This window comes from Callithrix jacchus, chromosome 11, assembly GCF_049354715.1.
Source record: "Callithrix jacchus isolate 240 chromosome 11, calJac240_pri, whole genome shotgun sequence".
In the NCBI taxonomy this organism is placed as follows: domain Eukaryota; kingdom Metazoa; phylum Chordata; class Mammalia; order Primates; family Cebidae; genus Callithrix; species Callithrix jacchus.
In genome coordinates, this window is record NC_133512.1 from 36,238,880 (window position 1) to 36,256,324 (window position 17,445).

A 17,445-nucleotide genomic window follows, 5' to 3' on the forward strand; every position below is an offset into this window, starting at 1 on the left:
GGTCTCGCAGGTCTCCTGTTGGCCTGCAGTTTGTTCTTTTTTTTCAAGCATACTATTAAGAGAGCTGGGTTTCCTTCTTTGCACTATTTCAAAAGAAAGAAAAAGTCATTATTAGAAAATGCCTTTTCTTAAAGAGTCACATTGCATCTTTCCTTCTGCTCACTTGACAGCTTGCCATGGTTGCTCACCTCTCACCTCATGCAGAAGAGAAATTCCTGGGGGTGACCTTGGGTGAGCTTTCCATCAGGTGTGTCTGGTCATGGAGCAAGTCTAGGCTCTGGTGGTGGGTAGTGAGGGCTGGGAGAGGACCCAGCCTTTTCCTACAGGGAAACTCGCTGTTGGTGAAGGGGAGGCATGCTCACCCACTTGGAGGAGACTCTGGCTTTGAAAGGCTGTTGGAAAGGGAAGCCAGCATGTGGGAGGGAGCCAGGTTTTCTCATGTCTTCTTTCCATGTGTTTTGGTTCTGTGTGAAAGCAGACGTTTCTGGTTGCCAGCTTTGGCAGAAGCTGAATTCCATGAGCACTTACCAGTTACATTAGAAGCTGATTGAGACTACACCCATGCTGATTTTTAAAAGCTGTCTGATTTGTAGGTCTGAATTTTGTAAGCTTTAGAAAATGTTTATATATATAAAATATACATGTATGTATATGGGTTTTTTGAGACAGGGTCTCTGTCACCCAGCCTGGAGTGACAGTGGTATGATCTCAGCTGCAACCCAGGCTGGAGGGCAACGGTGTGATCTCTGCTCACTGTAGCCTCGACCTCCCAGGTGTGGGTAATCCTCCCACCTTAGCCTCCTGAATAGCTGGGACTACAGGTACATGCCAATAGACCCAGCTAATTTTTGTATTTTTTGCAGAGATGAGATCTCACTATGTTGCTCAGGCTGGTCTTGAACTCCTGAGCTCAAGTGATCTGCCTGCCTCGGTCTCCCAAAGTGCTGGGATTACAGGCATGAGCCACTACACCGGGCTACTGTTTTCTTTTTGTTAATTGTGGTAAAGTATGCATAACATGAAATATACCATTTCAGCTGTTTTGAAGGTACTGTTCAGTGGCATTAATATTGACACTGTTGACCATCCATCTCAGAACATTTTCGTCATCTGCATCAGAAACTGCACCTGTTCAGTAGCTCCCCGTTCTCCCCTTCCCTGGTAACCTCTATTCTGCTTTCTGCCTCTGATGTATGTGTGTGTTTAATTTAGCAGGATATGCGCTTTCATTCCAAATACTTCACGGAAGAGCTAAGAAGAATTTTTATAGAGGACACTGACTCAGAGACTGAGGATTTTACAGGATTTACACAGAGTGATCTGAATGGAAAGACTAACCCAGAAGTAATGGTAATAATTAAAACGGAAGGATGTGGGTGGTGATGTTTGTCATCCTGTTTCTGCATTAGAGTTTTACTTGTAAGAAGTCATTTCACAAATGAAAAGATTTTACTTTTTCTTACCTATCTTTCAAACTAATTAACATAACCTTAAAAAAAAACACTCCTAGAAGGCTAATCCCTGGTCCACCAGTCCATTATTCTCTTAGAGAAAATCTATTCATGTTCCCCTTGTTCCTGTGGGGCTTAGGGATGTGTCTCAGGCATCCTTTGTTGTCCTTCTCAAAATGAGCCATGCACGGTGGCTCATGGCTGTAATTTCAGCACTTTAGGGGGCCGTGGTTGGTGGATCACCTGAGGTCAGGAGTTCAAGACGAGGTTGACCAATATGGTGAAAGCGTGTCTGTACTCAAAATACAAAAATTAGCCGGGCATGGTGGCGAGTACCTGTAGTCCCAGCTACACGGGAGGCTGAGGCAGGAGAATCGCTTGAACCTGAGAGGTAGAGGTTGCAGTGAGCTGAGAGTACGCCACTGCACTCCAGCCTGCATGAAAGAGCAAGACTCCATCTCAAAAAAAAATTAAAAGAATTTATCTCAGAGTTTTCTTGAGATTCTTACTGTGTGTGAAGTGATAGTTTTTGGTTTGAAGTCAGTGTGGCAAAAATTTGGCGTGGTACAAACTTGGTGTTCCCCGTGTACTGTGGATTTGGATTTGTCATGCTTTGTAGTGTTAAAAATCACCTGCCTGGATTCTGGAGGGAAGTCTGCTCTCAGCACTTCCTATGAGCAGACTTATTAGTTGATCTCTTCATGTTATTATGCACAGTTAGGCTAGTTGACTGCCAAGTTGTGTTTGAATCTTAAGGTAACTTTAAGGCACAGCCTTTGGATTTAAGAAAAGAAATGTACTTATGCTAACTAAAAATAGCACACATTTATGCAAAAAAACAAAACAAAACATGCTACTTTCTTCTTCAGTATGAAGATGGAACGTAGAGTTTAAGCTTCTTCACAGCCAGAAGCTGCTTAGGACTAACTTTTGGCCCAGAGCCTGTATAGAGGTATAAACAAGCTGTGACTCCTAGGCTGGCCTTGTCCCTCACCTGTCCTAGGAGAGGACTTAGAGTATAAAAGCCCTCATGGTAGGTTGCTTCGTGTGATGGTGACTTTTTGCCATGAGTAGCAACATAGAATTGGGCTAGCTCGGAGGCCCCAGCTCTCCTTTGGCTTCCTTTGCAGAAGCTGTTTGTGTGGCAGTTCATTGGTTCCGGCCAGAAAGTCCTCAGTTTCTTGCAGCAAGATATTAAGATCCTTCTAAACCCCTAATGGGCATTATGTCTTAGCGACCTACTTGTCTTCTGTTCTTTAGTGAAGTGATGTCTGGTTATTTGAAGCATTTGTGTTTCTAGTGAGAGAAAATGAATTACCCCAGAAGTCTTCCCTCCCACCTGCCCCCATGTCTGTGGACTGTGATGTGTTACATAGATCATGATATGGCATACGGTTCAGCACAGGCCCCTGCAAATTTTATTTTAGAATCCAGTGAGAAGAAAAGCATGGTTGCCTCCCAGCCCAACCTCCTGCCCACCCTTGTGGGAACTGGAGAGACCATCTTTCTTGCTAAATGGGATATTGCTGTCACCTGGGTTTCCAGGGATCTGTGGTCCGGATGTGACATAGCCACATCCACGTGCTAGACTGTGCTTTACTCTCAGGTCTGATTCTGGGCTGCTGTGGACAGTTTGTTCTTCCCTTCCTCCAGGCCTCTGTAGTGAGCTGTTCCACTTCTGTCTGTGGTAAAGAGAGGCCTGTCGATGATAAGGATGGAAGATAAATGGATCAAAGCTGAAGTTCTTCCCTGACAGTGTCCCCTAAAATTGGGTTCCTTTGCACTACACTATTTTGAATTCTGAAGCTACTAATGTGGAAAGGTCAGGGTATTAAAGAAATAGAAAAATCAGTGCTGTATAGTCTTATTTCTCCCTAGGCTTTGTGTGGCTATACCAGAGTTGGCAGTCATCTGCATTTTCTTTCTCCCTCTGTCTTATTTCTAACTTTAGTCCAGCTAGAATTTGGCGGGGGGGTGATGGTGGTCACTGGGGAGGAAGCAGAGTCCCTGAACTAAGTCCTGAGTCTGTCCTGCTGCTATTCCATGTTCTTCGTAGATTTTTGGAATTCCCAGATAGCGGTTTCTTAAGTTTTCTACCTTGTGGTCATGGAAAGATGCCTAGAAGATGTCCTGGATCTCACATACTTAAACCTGTCTCGGTACCACTGCTAAGTGTCTCATCACATGTCACTTAGGTGATGTGACCCTGTTACTGCCTTCCATACTTACTAAGTTCTCACTTGTAAAGTGGAGCAGTGTTTGAGTGCTGGAGACCTATACCATGTGGAACTTGAAAACTTAGAGGAGGATTTCTTGAGTTGACTAAGTGATGTGTTGCTACAACCTGTAGCTCTCTGACTTGATTTCACCCCATGGCTCTGAGGGTTCCAGAGAAGGGAAGGGTGCCCCTTGACTGAGGACCCAGTGGCAGGTCATCAGCCTGTCCTGGGTCACTGCCTTGAGGTGCAGTCAGCTCTCCTGCCCTCTTACTTGGAAGTTTGGTTCCTGCTATTTGAGGAGACCAGTCAGCACTTTTTCCCCTTAGCACCATTGCTTCTCTGCAGATCACATCTGTCGTGAATACCCTTTTCTGTGACTGTCTCTCCTCTTGCTGGTGCTCCTTGGTCTTCCCATGGTGGAGGAACCCACCCTGTCCGTGTTTGGCTTACAGCTGATGCTCCAAATGGACCCAGTTCTGTGCTGGGTTTGATGGTCCACAGTTCAGTTGTAGATTATTTCATTTTATTCATCAACCAATTTCTTGCACATTTAAAAGAAATTCAGAGGAAACTCAAAATTCGAAGGGGAATCTTTTCATTTCTCATGTTTTTTCTCATATACTACCAGAGTTGTTTTAAATGCATGTCTTTTTTGTTTGTCTGAAACGGTGTCTTTGTGCTTTTTCTTGCTCTTATTTTATTAGCTCGTGGAGTCAGATTTGAGTGACGACGGCAAAGCATCTTTGGTGAGTGAGGAAGAGGAAGATGAAGAAGATAAGGCTACCCCAAGAAGAAGCAGGTCTCGAAGAGGTAGTAGTATTGGTCTTCGAGTAGCCTTTCAGTTCCCCACCAAGAAGCTGGCCAACAAACCAGATAAAAACAGTTCTTCTGAGCAGCTGTTTTCTAGCTCATGCTTACAGAGTGAGAAAAAAGCAGTTCTTGGAAGAAAGAAAGGCCGTAGACAGGTGATACAAAGGGAAGATTCTACTTCTGAGTCTGAGGATGACTCTCGGGATGAGAGCCAGGAGAGTTCGGATGCTCTGCTGAAGAGGACCATGAACATCAAGGAGAACAAAGCCATGGTGAGGCTTGCGGGGGGGCGCCCTGGGAGTGGGCTCCAGGCTCTGGCAGCAGTTGCTGGGCTCCCAGAACCACTTTGCTCCTATAGATGCTGTTGTTGCTTTGGCTTCTGTCAGGAAAATATACTCTGGGTATTGTGTATCCTTCTTCTTTTCCAGAACCCAAAGCAACTATTACATGATCAGCTCTGGTTTGCGAACAGAGAAACTCCCCAGGACCATTTTTAGCCCCTCCATGGTGCCATGAACTAATGCTGCTTACTCTTGACCAAGCTAAGTTCTGAGTGTATAGTGTGGTGTTGGGGATGAGATGGGCTGAACAACTGGCCTGTTCCCAGCAGAGTAAAGCAGGGGGAGTGGGATGTCACTGAGTCCATGGAGGAGTTGAAAGGAGCAGATTGGGCAGGTAGCTTTTCATCTAGAAACCACTCTTCTGTGGTGACTGGCCCTGGTTCTAAGGTATCTCAAGGAACGGAAGAGGTTTAGGAGTTAAAATGACCCCAACAGTGTTAATTTCCTCTAAAATGTCTTCATTAGAACAATTAATGGAACAAGGTGAAATCTTTGTTAATATATTTGGTTTTTCTGTATGTAATCAATTACTGTTAATCTGAACATTGTAGAGAATCATTGTTTGCTGCTTAATTGTTTACACAGAGTGTTTTTTTTTTTAGTTCTACCACTTACCACTTTTAGCATTTTGGTGTTTTTCTAATCTTTTCCTTTTAAAAAAAGAATGACATAGTGATACTGTATATGTAAGCTAATATGTCTAATATAAATTACTTACAAAAATAGAACACCTACTTTTGGGTTAATTTTATCCTAAGAAACATTTTTACTTAGCTAAGGGAAATTTTCAGTGCTGTGTCCATCTGCATCTTTAAGAGCTGGCCAGGCGCGGTGGCTCACGCCAGTAATCCCAGCACTTTGGGAGGCCGAGGTAGGTGGATCACGAGGTCAAGAGATGAGACCATCCTGGCCAACATGGTGAAACCCCGTGTCTACTCAAAATACAAAAATTAGCTGGGCATCTTGGCGTGCATCTGTAGTCCCAGCTACTCGGGAGGCTGAGGCAGGAGAATCGCTGGAACCCAGGAGGTGGAGGTTGCGGTGAGCCAAGAGCCTGGCGACAGGGCAAGACTCCTTCTCAAAAAAAAAAAAAAAATTATATATAATTGTATAAACTAAAATGAATCCTAATTAAATTATCTGGCATATTGATGCCTCTTATTTGTTGTTATCCATTTAGGAATATGTTCATAAATTACTTTTATTGATGAGAAAATAACCTATTTAAAAAATCAGATTTTGGGAGCTCTAAATAACCACTGAAATAATCTAATTGAGCTTATTCTTTTTTGAACATCCTGAAACTTGAGACTAACTAACATGTACAAAATGAAATGATACCACCTTGGATTAGCCTTCAAGTCAGGTTTGGAATTTCATGCTCCAGGTCTGGATGATTTCAGGACTGTTTCATAGTGTTGTGTTGTCCTTATATGTAAGGAATACGCTAGTGTTCATTCACATGAATGATGACATCAGCATCACAGGTCTGGAGATAAAATCTTTACATGTGAGGTTAAAAGTGTAAGTGTTGTGGGTTACATAAACTATTCAAGTTAGGTTTCTTACTGTAGCGGAATGGAAGATTTGAGATAGGTGTTGGATGACCTAGCCCTGGAGCACTATTTATGTAAAATTCTTTCTTTTGTTCTGAACTTCAGCTTGCTCAGTTATTGGCGGAATTGAACTCAATGCCAGATTTCTTCCCAGTACGAACCCCGACCTCAGCTTCTGTAAGTATAACTCCTTATAATTATACCCATACTGATACATGGTGATAAGCCACCAGATAGCTTTTGTTCAAGAGAGTCCCCATTTGCTTCTGTCTATACTCTTGATTTCAGAGGAAGAAAACAGTGAGGCGGGCCTTCTCAGAGGGACAGATCACACGGCGCATGAACCCGACCCGGAGTGCGCGGCCTCCTGAGAAGTTTGCTCTAGAGAACTTCACTGTCTCAGCCGCCAAATTTGCAGAAGAGTTTTACAGTTTCCGAAGAAGGAAGACAATTAGTGGGGTATTTTCTGACTAATTGTGAATTAGTTTTGTCTGAGCCACTGTTCCTCCAAACGTGAATGCACATTGCTGTCACCCAGGGCTGGTTCTGATCCCATGGGTCTGCAGCAGCTGAGAACTTGCATTTCTATCTGGTTCCCAGGTGATGCCGTTGCTCCTGAGAGCACACTTGGAGAAGCAGTGCTGGTCTAAGCTGGTGGTCACAGAGAGAGCCTTTATCCAAACCGAGCTGAAAAGCAGCTCATTTGTTAGGATGCTGCTTTGATCTCTGCGGTAGGCAGTAAAGGCCTGTCCACAGCTCCAGTCAGCTTTGTGGTTTCCACTTTGTGGAAAAGTAGAGTGATTCCTCTTTGCTTTTCTATTTTAGGCATTAGACATTTCAAGTGCTTTTAATTTGGAGGGAAAAACTTTGGACCCATTTGTGGGTTTGGCTGTTCTGTGTGGTTCATCTCTCCACAGAATTCACAGCAAAGAACCAAAAACCTTGAGTTTCTCCTCTATGATTGTATTGCCTTGCTGAGAAGGAAGCTTGGCAGGTAGCAGAATCTCAGTAAATGCCGAAATGAAATGGCTGCAGGGAAATAGAAGAGGGACCGGGTTAACATGAATGGTGCTAGATCTTTGAGAGTTTAAAATGTTTATAATTTTTTATAACTGCTCAAAACAGCTCACTCTAGGTTCTGCTTGTGTTCATTGTGCAGGGGAAATGCCGGGAGTATAGACGACGTCACCGTGTATCTTCTTTTCGGCCAGTGGAGGATATCACTGAAGAGGACTTAGAAAATGTTGCCATAACTGTTCGAGATAAAATCTATGATAAAGTTCTGGTAAATTCTATATTATGAGTAATTTGCATGATTGCCATTCTTATTGGGAGTCTAAGGCATTGGTATTTGAAATCTCACATGTTTTTAAACTGGATAAGGGCTTATGCCATCTCACCAAGGGTTTAGAGCCAGGCTCTGAATTGGAGGGTCAAGGGTCAGCTGTCCCTGGGAAAAGGGGAGCAGCTTAGGGCAGTAATTCCCATTGGGACAGTGTGCTCTTATGGATGCATAGCACCTGGGGGGAAGGCAAGGGTATCGTTTAAAAGGGATTTTTATATGTAACTGTTATGGTTTAAATATTGTATATTTTATGTTTTAAATATTGAAAAAAGATAGTATATTTGGGGGTAACATAACTGTAGAAAATAAAGGTTGGCAGAATATCTTTGGTAGGAAACCGGTTAAATTTCCTCTAAATGGTGATTTAGAGGGAGGCTTTGTATTCTGCTTTTGTATGTGTTTTCTAGATAAGTAGTGTGACACTGTCTTAAGATAGTATTAAAATGCTTTACATTTAGTTGCCAATATTTAAAAAAAATAGATTTCACATTGAAGATATCCAGGTCTGCAGAGCTAAGGTGGAACCAAGGTGATGCCATCCAAGGCTCATTGCCACTTAGTCACCTGTCGGGCTCGGCCACCCCTGCCTTAAGCTTTTCCCTGGTCTCTCTTCCTGACAGTCTGATCATTTCATTCCTTCCCACTCTCTGCTCAGCCTCATCTGACCTCATGTGCTCCTTGGCCCTAGACCTGTGATGCTTACATTCTAGAGCAGTAGTCCCCAACCTTTTTGGCACGAGAGACCAGTTTTGTGAAAGACCATTTTTCCATGGGTTTGGGGGGACAGGGAGGGGATTCAGGATAAAACTGTTGCACCTCAGATCATCTGGCATTAGATTCTTAAAAGGGAGCACAACCTAGATCCCTTGTGTGTGCAATTCACAATAGGGTTTGTGATCCTATGACAAGCTAACACTGCCGCTGATCTGACAGGAGGCAGAGCTCAGCCAGTAATGCTCAGTCACCCGCTGCTCACTTCCTGCTGTGCATCTCAGTTCCAAACAGGCCACAGACTGGTACTAGCCCGAGGGCTGGGGACCCCTGGTCTAGAGACAATGCTATGGTTCTTATTAGGAAAGCAGTCCTGCTTAATTTGAGGAGACAGGTGTTTCTTCATGCACTTGGTAATGCACATGATGGCATCTGGCCTGAAATGGGCATAGCATATCCCTGAGTTCACCTGCTCACTGCCTTCACCCTCTAGGGTAACACATGCCATCAGTGTCGACAGAAGACCATCGACACCAAGACGGTGTGTCGGAACCAGGGTTGTGGTGGTGTGCGGGGACAGTTCTGTGGACCATGCCTGCGGAACCGCTATGGGGAGGATGTCAGATCAGCATTGCTGGACCCGGTAGGTACAGTGTTTGTATTTGTCATAAATTGTATGGGCGAAGGAAGCAAGCCGAAGATGGGGCTTCTGGGCTCTCACTGGGAACTGGGAGCTCCAGAACTTGGGTTTTTTGCCTTCCATCTGTATCTTAAGGCTCCAGGGAAAATGAAAAATAGGGACTCCTAGAAGGAGAGCAAGCTGACCAGTGAATATAGTTTGTTAAGATTTTCCATTGTCAGAACAAAACTTGGTTACAGTTGTCTAGCTTTGTACAAGTAATCCCGGTACCCTTCCTTGAGCAAAGTGATTTCCCTCTGATTTTATTTTCTGGGCCAGGCTGAGACGGGTGTAGATTGCGGTATAGACCATGTTCTGTGTGCCCCGCACTGTGCAAGGTGTTGCTCACTCCATCATAAATCTTTAATCCTGTGAAATAGGTGTATAACTCCTCTCTGCCTCAGCTCCCTCAGTAAAATGAGACATAGTATCAGTTAATAAGCATGACCTTGAGCCTGGGGCAGTCCTGCTACCAAGTATGACCTCTCAGGCAACAGTCATGGGGTAAGTATATCATCCTCAATTGACAGACGAACGTAAATTACAGCTCAAGTCAGGTTAGTCATTCAACAAGCACACATATTGGAAGGGCTGAAATTCACACCTCGATCTTTTGGAAACCTTGTGCTCCTAAACCATGGCTGACATTCTGGGCTGTGACCTGCACACTCACACAGAGCCCTGTGCTTGGCCAAATGCTGGTGAAATTCTCCATAAGTTTTAAGCAGGGGGCCCTGAAACCCATTGTTTTTCAGTGTTTGCATGTGACATGGGGTGATGAGCCTTCTTGCCTCATGAGGAGCTCCCTGGGGCATAGACTGAAAGATGCCATGTGATTAAAAGTTGGGGGAGAGGGCAGTTGAGCCAGTCTGGATCCAAATCTCAGTTCTGGTCAAAGCCTGCAGATAGTGAGGAAAGTGTCTGCTGTCATCTCTCTGTTAGGATTGGGTGTGTCCTCCCTGTCGTGGGATCTGCAATTGCAGCTACTGTCGGAAGCGTGATGGCCGTTGTGCCACAGGGATCCTCATTCATCTGGCGAAGTTTTATGGTTATAACAATGTTAAGGAATATCTGGAGAGGTAAGTCTAGCGGTTGACAGATCTTGAAATCCCCAGGCCGAGCATGGGAGACCCTCTTGGACCCATTTTTATAAAGCACGAGTGCCATTCTGCATCTGTTTGCATTGGAGAAGCTCAGGCCTGATATTTTCCCTAGTAGGGAATATTCTCCTTTGCTAGATTTTTCAACTCCACGTGGCCTTTAACCAAGACTTTTTCTTGAGGTGTCTGTCAGAAATGGAAGGAGTGAACAAGGCAGGCTAAGGAGAAATGGCAGAGTCTATGAAGAGCCAGAGGCAGCCATAACCCTAATGCACAGAGAAAGTTGAGGCAGTGTGCACTTCAGGGTGAGGAGACGGAATGTGAGTGTGCGGGAAGTCGTGCTTAGGGCATACTCGACTGGAGGGTGTCCTGTTAGTGATGCTTAGAATGTCAGGAGATCTGGGTTCTGGCTTTGTACTCTAAGATGATTGTGGACTCTCTCCAGCCTAGAATGCTGCCTTTGGATTTGTCCTACTTACCAAATACTTCTCATCTTTTCCTCAGCTTACAGAAGCAGCTGGTAGAAGACAATTAAGAGGAAAATGGAACTAGCCACCTCGCCATAGACGACTCCAGTGAGACATGCATACCATTTGTGCCTAAGATTTTTTACAGTTGTGTTTTTATATAGAAATTCTTCATAGAGATTACTGTTTCTAAATACTATTTTTTAAAAAGATTGTTTATATGCTTACAGAGATTTCTCAGGAAGACAACAGAGCAGAGGAATCTATATAGTTGTATACACAGACCTGTTTGTTTGTATGCTGTATTTTGTTAAAAGTATCTGCCAATGATTAAAAAGCACAATTTAAACTTTAAACAGAGTGGAGTTAAAGTTCAGGTAAGTTAGAAAGCATTGTATGAGCAGCTCCTGATGATCTTTCACTTCCCAGACAGTAACTCCAGGCCAAGTTTGAACAGGGGTCCTATATCCTTTAGTTTGCTGTAGCATGAGTGACCACAGTTCAGCACACCACAGGTACCATTTAACCTGCTCTGGGTCATTGGAAATTTATACTGAACAAAGTGCAGTTTAACCACAGAACATGAGTACTACAGTTTTATTGTTATTAAAAGTTGACGGAACAGAAGGGGACCATCAATGTTGTAGACACTGGAGGGCTCGGGGTACCAGCCTTTATCTTCAGGACTCACCTGGGGCCTGCTGCTTCTATATTTTGAAAAGAATATAGGGGGTAATAATTTTTAATTTAATTTCCTGTTTAAAAGTCCCCCTTCTTTTTTTTGTGGCTGCATTGCTTTTTTTAGTTGTATATTTAGATGTACTTATGGAGTCTCATTCTGTCCCCTAAGCTGGAGTGCAGTGGCACCATCTCAGGTCACTGCAACCTACCAGTTTCATGTGATTCTTTTGCCTCAGCCTCCGCATAGCTGGGATTACAGTTACAGTTGCATGCCACGCTAATTTTTTGTGAATACAGGGTTTCACCATGTTAGCCAGGATTGTCTCGAACTCCTGACCAAGTGCTGGTATTACAGGCGTGAGCCACCGTGCCTGGCCTCAGATGTACTTTTTTGTCTTGAGGGAGCTATGGGGTTTTAGAGGGAAAGCTACAATGGACATAGATTCGGTCTCTACTATTTTTTCTGCATTTGCTGATTTTTCTCTCCCCTTTACTTTTTAAGGATAGTGTTGAAAAAAAAGAGAATGCATTGTGTGAGGTACTAAAACCTTATAATAGGATACATTAAGGTGCATAGGAACAGTGCAGCAACACAATAGAAAATCCTCACTGCACTCCAGCCGAGGCTAGAGGAATGCCAGTGTTATCTTACGCTTCTAGCAGCAGAGCCACTCCAGCCAGAACCCATTTTGCAGTCTTCTCTTTGCTTTTCAGCCTGAAGGTCCAGATGTAGCTAGGGCCTCTCAGTTTGGTTCTGTACACTGGACAGTCGTAGGTTTGTCTGGTTTCTTGTCTGTCCACAAGGGTGGCCTTTGCAAAGATGACCGGCATTGTGCATGTCAGCTCCTTGAGACGGGCTTCGACAATGGTTCCTGAGTGGGTGTCCCATCGGGCGCCTATGGCAAACACACAACGGTTGCAATTGTGTGGCATGTTGCTACTGATGATCTAGTTGTTTGATGCAATAAACATTCTGGTTTTGTCACACTTCTGCTTGTCAGTGGTTATTTTTACCCAGCTGGCCAGACTGAGCTTTGGAAGGTAGGTTACCTCTGCTTGTGGCCGAGGCTCCGCTTTGCTTCCATGTTTAGTGGCGAAACTTTATGAAATGGGATTCTAAGAGAATTTGCATACATTAAAATAGTTTGCGCTTCCTTTTAAAAAACAAGTATAAGAAATCTCCAATTCACCACATTCCCTCCCTGTCACACCTTATTCTGTTACACCAAGTACCAGACACTCATTTACATCAGAACTTGAAGTCAAAAAGGAACATCTTAGTACAGACTGATTGTCCTGCAGAATAATGCATGACCACATACATTTGGAAAATACTGCATAGTCTAGCCCCCTTTTAAAAGACTCACCCTATGCAGTAGCACCTTCAGGGCTTGAAGAAGTTTTGTCTTGTAGTAAAATATTGGAGCAAATTTACTGATTGTTTTTAAACCAAGGAAAGATTTCGAAATGATTACATTATTTTGCTTTTCAATATAAATTCAGTCTCAAGTAACTCTGTGGCATGAATACCCAGACATGTGGAAAATTTAAATGACAGCCATCACCCCAATTATTTTACAATTTGGTTCACATTAGACACCCATCCCAGCACTTCAAGTGTTTGAGACAAAGAGGAAGAAATGTGACAATGATTAGCATAAGGTTACTGTGTGAAGAGATGCTAGACTGTAAGCAGAGGCCCAACATTGATCTGAACCTGAGTAAGAAAAGGCTCCCCACATACTCCTCAGGTGTCTTACCCTCCATGAAGAGCCCGTGGAGGTATGCACCTTCCCTTGGTGGGTGGCCATAATCTTCCTTTGTTTTTTTGGTAACATCAACAGTCAAGCACGTTTTATCCAGTGGCCACTCATTTTTTCGAGCCATTGTCTGCATGATTGCTTTGGAAACAACAAAAATGCAATAGGATCAATGGGATAAAAACATTGTCACTTTTGGAGGCCAAGGCGGGTGGATCACGAGGTCAAGAGATCGAGAGCATCCTGGTCAACATGGTGAAACCCCGTCTCTACTAAAAATACAAAAAATTAGCTGGGCATGGTGGCGTGTGCCTGTAATCCCAGCTACTCGGGAGGCTGAGGCAGGAGAATTGCCTGAACCCAGGAGGCAGAGGTTTTAGTGAGCTGAGATCGCGCCATTGCACTCCAGCCTGGGTAACGAGCGAAACTCCGTCTCAAAAAAAAAAAAAGTTGTATACGAGATTCCCAGGAACTACCAGTAAACTGGGGCATCCTTTAGTCCCATAGGATGTTTTAGGTTCTTAGGCATTTGCACATGGCTGTGCTGGAGCAGGGATTGCCAACTAAGGCCTGCAGGACAAGCTCGCTGTTTCTGTAAATAGTTTTACTGGAATAGCCACAGCCATTTCTGTATTGTCTGGTTGTTTTTGTACTACAACAGAAGAGTAGCTGCGCCACAGACCATTTGGCCCTTTCCAGAAAATGGTTACCAGGGTACACACCGTGCCCAACCTCACTGTAGGAGGTCCTTTCCCTTTTGCTGCTACTCGCCTGCCCAGCACTGTTTCCTCTAGCTGCTGGTCCTTTCTCTAACGGCTGCTGCTTGAGGATTGGTGAGCAGAGCAAGGCGATGCTGTCATACATACAGCAAGGCAGGACTTCTGCTGGGGGTGTGGTCCTGTCCTCATCGGGGACTGCACTGCCTCAGCCCTTACCAGTTAAGAAGGACTGAGGGTTGAAGAAGCCTGAGAGCCACACGACAGCTGGAAGGACAAGGTCTTGTGTCCAAGTATCGAGTTCTCGGCATCGTAGGAGGAGGTCATTGAACCTGGTTAATGGGAGGCAGGAAGAAGTTAACTTGCTGTTAAGTAAAACAGTCATTTTCCAGTACATGCTGGCAGTATGTGGGAGGCAGTTGGGGTGGGGTGGTAGTGGAGTAGAGCTATACCATTGATAGCTGGTAAAATCCTTTTCTGGTAATTTGCAGGGCACTGTCCCTTTAAAGGGCTCATTTGTTTCCTGTTGGAGACTTGATGCCTGTAGCCCTTACATTAGGCAAGATACACTGAGGAATGTGGAAAACTCATATCCATTTATTCAATGGATCCTCTTTACGCTATGTAGTGACTGTACAAAGGTCATCACTCTGTGACGTGGACTTGGACTCACAAGCACCAACTTGGATGTATGGACAGAGTGTCCAAGGACAGGGATGGCAAGGCTACTGGTTACAAGGCCAGAGTTGCCAGAAAAGCTGATAGGCAGGGGGGACAGCATGTGCAGAGGCAGTGGAGCATGCGACAATAGTCTAACCATGTACAGTAACTACCTAAAAGCAGGGAGGGAAAGGTTAATAAGGAAAACAAGTCAGCCATGAATGGGGTGCCAATGGTTTGAGAAACGCTGCTGTTACAGACATGTTCTCTCCTCTACTCACAATTGCAATTGGGCAAGGTAGGAAGTATCTTCATTTTTGTTTGTTTGTTTTTAGATGGAGTCTCGCTCTGTCTCCCAGCCGGAGTGCAGTGGCACAGTCTCGGCTCACTGCAGCCTCTGCCTCCTGGGTTCAAGTGATTATCCTGCCTCAGGCTCCCAAGTAGGTGGGATTATAGGCACATGCCACAGCACCCAGCTAATTTTTGTAGTTTTAGTAGAGACAGGGTTTCACCATGTTGACCAGGATGGTCTCGATCTCCTGATCTTGTGATCCACCTGCCTCAGCCTCCCAATGTGATAGGATTACAGGCCTGAGCCACCATGCTTGGCCTCTGCAGTTTAAGGAAGCTGGCTTACAAAGGCTAGGGACAGATGAACCTCTTTGATACAATTGGGAGACAAGTGAAACCTTGAAATGTCAGTTTCAGAGGCTGCTGAAAGGGGACCCGGAGAATGGAGTACAGAGAGCACAGCCTCAACATAAAAGCCAGAGAGTTCTCCAGAAGGAAGGACTGGCACTAAGTTTTCTAGGACCTTGTGTGCTTCAGAGTTGCAGATGAAGTGGGGATGAATGAGCAACCAGCCTGACAAGCCACATGGCAGACGGCTGCCTGAGACACCTGGCCGACTTGGCTGTGAAGAAGAGAAAGCTCATAATGCTCACATTCAAACTTAGCTCACCACAAGGAAAATTCCTGTTCCCAGACCTATATTAAATTCTTCCCGGCCAGACGCGGTGGCTCACCCCTATAATCCCAGCACTTTGGGAGGCTGAGGTGGGTGGATCACGAGGTCAGGAGATTGAGAGCATCCTGGTCAACATGGTGAAACCCCGTCTCTACTAAAAATACAAAAATTAGCTGGGCATAGTGGTGCGTGCCTGTAGTCCCAACTACTTGGGAGGCTGAGGCAGGAGAATTGCCTGAACCCAGGAGGCAGAGGTTGCGGTGAGCCGAGATTGTGCCATTGCACTCCAGCCTGGGTAACAAGAGCGAAACTCAGTCTCAGAAAAAAAAAAAAAAAAAAATTCTTCCAAGTAGCTGGATCAGAAAAAAGCATACTAGAAGATAAGAAGAAACCACATAGGCACCATACAAAGGAAAAAGGGGAAGAACAAGAAAAGCAAGCGCAGGAAGACATTTCTCTCAAAATGTTGCCATCATGAGGATAAATACTGCAACCAATTTGTAAGAACTAAAACCACTGACTGTTTATATAGAACAAGATCATGACTTAGAAAGGATCAGGACGGAAAAAGGAAATTAAGTTTGAAGACCTCAGAAAAGAAGAAAATATCATTATAGAAATGAAAGCAAAAAGCAAGAAGGGAGAATAAAAACAAATAGAAATAAAGAGGTAAAGGATTAGAGTGAAAGCAATAAAATGAGGGCTGAAATGAGGCCACATGCAGTGGCTCACATCTGTAATCCCAGCACTTTGGGAGGCCGAAGCAGGTGGATCACTTGAGGTCAGGGGTTCAAGACCAGCCTGTCCAACATGGTGAAACCCCCTCTCTACTAAAAATAACAAATTAGCTGGGCGTGCTGGCACATGCCTGTAATCCCAGCTACTTGGGAAGCTGAGGCAGGAGAATCACTTGAACCCAAGAGGCAGAGGTTGCAGTGAGCTGAGATCACGTCATTGCACTTCAGTCCAGGCAATAGAATGAGAATCTGTCTCAAAAAAAAAAAAAAAAAAAAAAAGGCCAGGCGCAGTGGCTCACGCCTGTAATCCCAGTACCCCAGCACTTTGGGAGGCCGAAGTGGGTGGATCACAAGGTCAAGAGATCGAGACCATCCTGGTCAACATGGTGAAACCCCGTCTCTACTAAAAATACAAAAAATTAGCTGGGCATGGTGGCGTGTGCCTGTAATCCCAGCTACTCAGGAGGCTGAGGCAGGAGAATTGCCTGAACCCAGGAGGTGGAGGTTGCGGTGAGCCGAGATTGTGCCATTGCACTGCAGCCTGGGGAACGAGCAAAACTCTGTCTCCAAAAAAAAAAAAAACTGAAATGAAACAGGATAAAATAGTGTAATTCTAGAAAATTTTAGTTTTCCTAAATCATGTCTTTGAATCTGTGTAATCAAGGGCACATCATGTTCCAAGAAAATTTGGTAGCAAGTATTCAATACTAAAATATAAAGAATAATATGAACAGTAAAGATACAGAAGCCCTGGATGGCCAGGGGAAAACAAGAAGCCATTTATAAAGGGGAAAGAAGTAGGCTAGCTTTCGACATATCCATGGCAGCATTTGACAAAAGGAACGTGATGAGTACAAAGGCCTCCAACTGAGGGCGTTACTATTATTTTTTAATAACTAGCCAAACTGTCATTCAGGTGTAGACAGAAGACTATATAAGGCATGAAAAACCACCAGCAAATCCAACAAACGGGAAGGTTTATAACCCAGGAAAGAGAAATCTTGATGAAAGTATTCATTTATAAGAATATTTAAACTTCTCAGGACAACAGTGTAACAGTTGTAAAAACAAAAATTATGAAAGGAAGTTATGAAACTAGGCTGGGCACCCTTTCAAAAATAAACAACCTGGAACTGAAAATTACGGACAATGAAATTATATTTTATTTAAGGCAGTGTCTTGCTCTGCTACCCTGGCTGGAGACACTGGTATGATCACACGTCCTTGCACCCTTGACCTCTCGGG

At 44.3% G+C, this 17,445-nt stretch overlaps 2 protein-coding genes across 15 annotated transcripts in view; one reads left to right on the forward strand and one right to left on the reverse strand.

Annotated features, from left to right (window-relative positions):
* Window positions 1–12,347, forward strand: part of CDCA7L (cell division cycle associated 7 like) — a 39,282-nt gene extending 26,935 nt beyond the window's left edge. For 3 of the 14 annotated variants that reach the window (XM_035253675.3, XM_078342066.1, XM_002751504.6), the window contains 8 exons: window positions 1,213–1,350; window positions 4,375–4,752; window positions 6,483–6,554; window positions 6,666–6,836; window positions 7,537–7,662; window positions 8,927–9,076; window positions 10,055–10,191; window positions 10,717–12,347. In XM_035253675.3, coding sequence (XP_035109566.2) covers window positions 1,213–1,350; window positions 4,375–4,752; window positions 6,483–6,554; window positions 6,666–6,836; window positions 7,537–7,662; window positions 8,927–9,076; window positions 10,055–10,191; window positions 10,717–10,747 — 1,203 coding nt within the window. In that variant the 3' untranslated portion in view covers window positions 10,748–12,347. Of the gene's footprint in view, window positions 1–1,212; window positions 1,351–4,374; window positions 4,753–6,482; window positions 6,555–6,665; window positions 6,837–7,536; window positions 7,663–8,926; window positions 9,077–10,054; window positions 10,192–10,405; window positions 10,549–10,716 lie in introns of those variants that run through there. The other 11 variants (XM_078342061.1, XM_078342065.1, XM_009002290.5 and 8 more) reach the window with 7 other exon arrangements.
* DNAH11 (dynein axonemal heavy chain 11) overlaps window positions 11,431–17,445 on the reverse strand; it is a 426,042-nt gene continuing 420,027 nt past the window's right edge. Inside the window, exons 80-82 of the mRNA XM_035253682.3 lie at window positions 14,056–14,168; window positions 13,121–13,261; window positions 11,431–12,256 (exon numbers count right to left, since the gene is read on the reverse strand). Of these exons, the coding sequence (XP_035109573.3) occupies window positions 12,009–12,256; window positions 13,121–13,261; window positions 14,056–14,168 (502 nt within the window). The 3' untranslated portion in view covers window positions 11,431–12,008. The remainder of the gene's footprint in view (window positions 12,257–13,120; window positions 13,262–14,055; window positions 14,169–17,445) is intronic.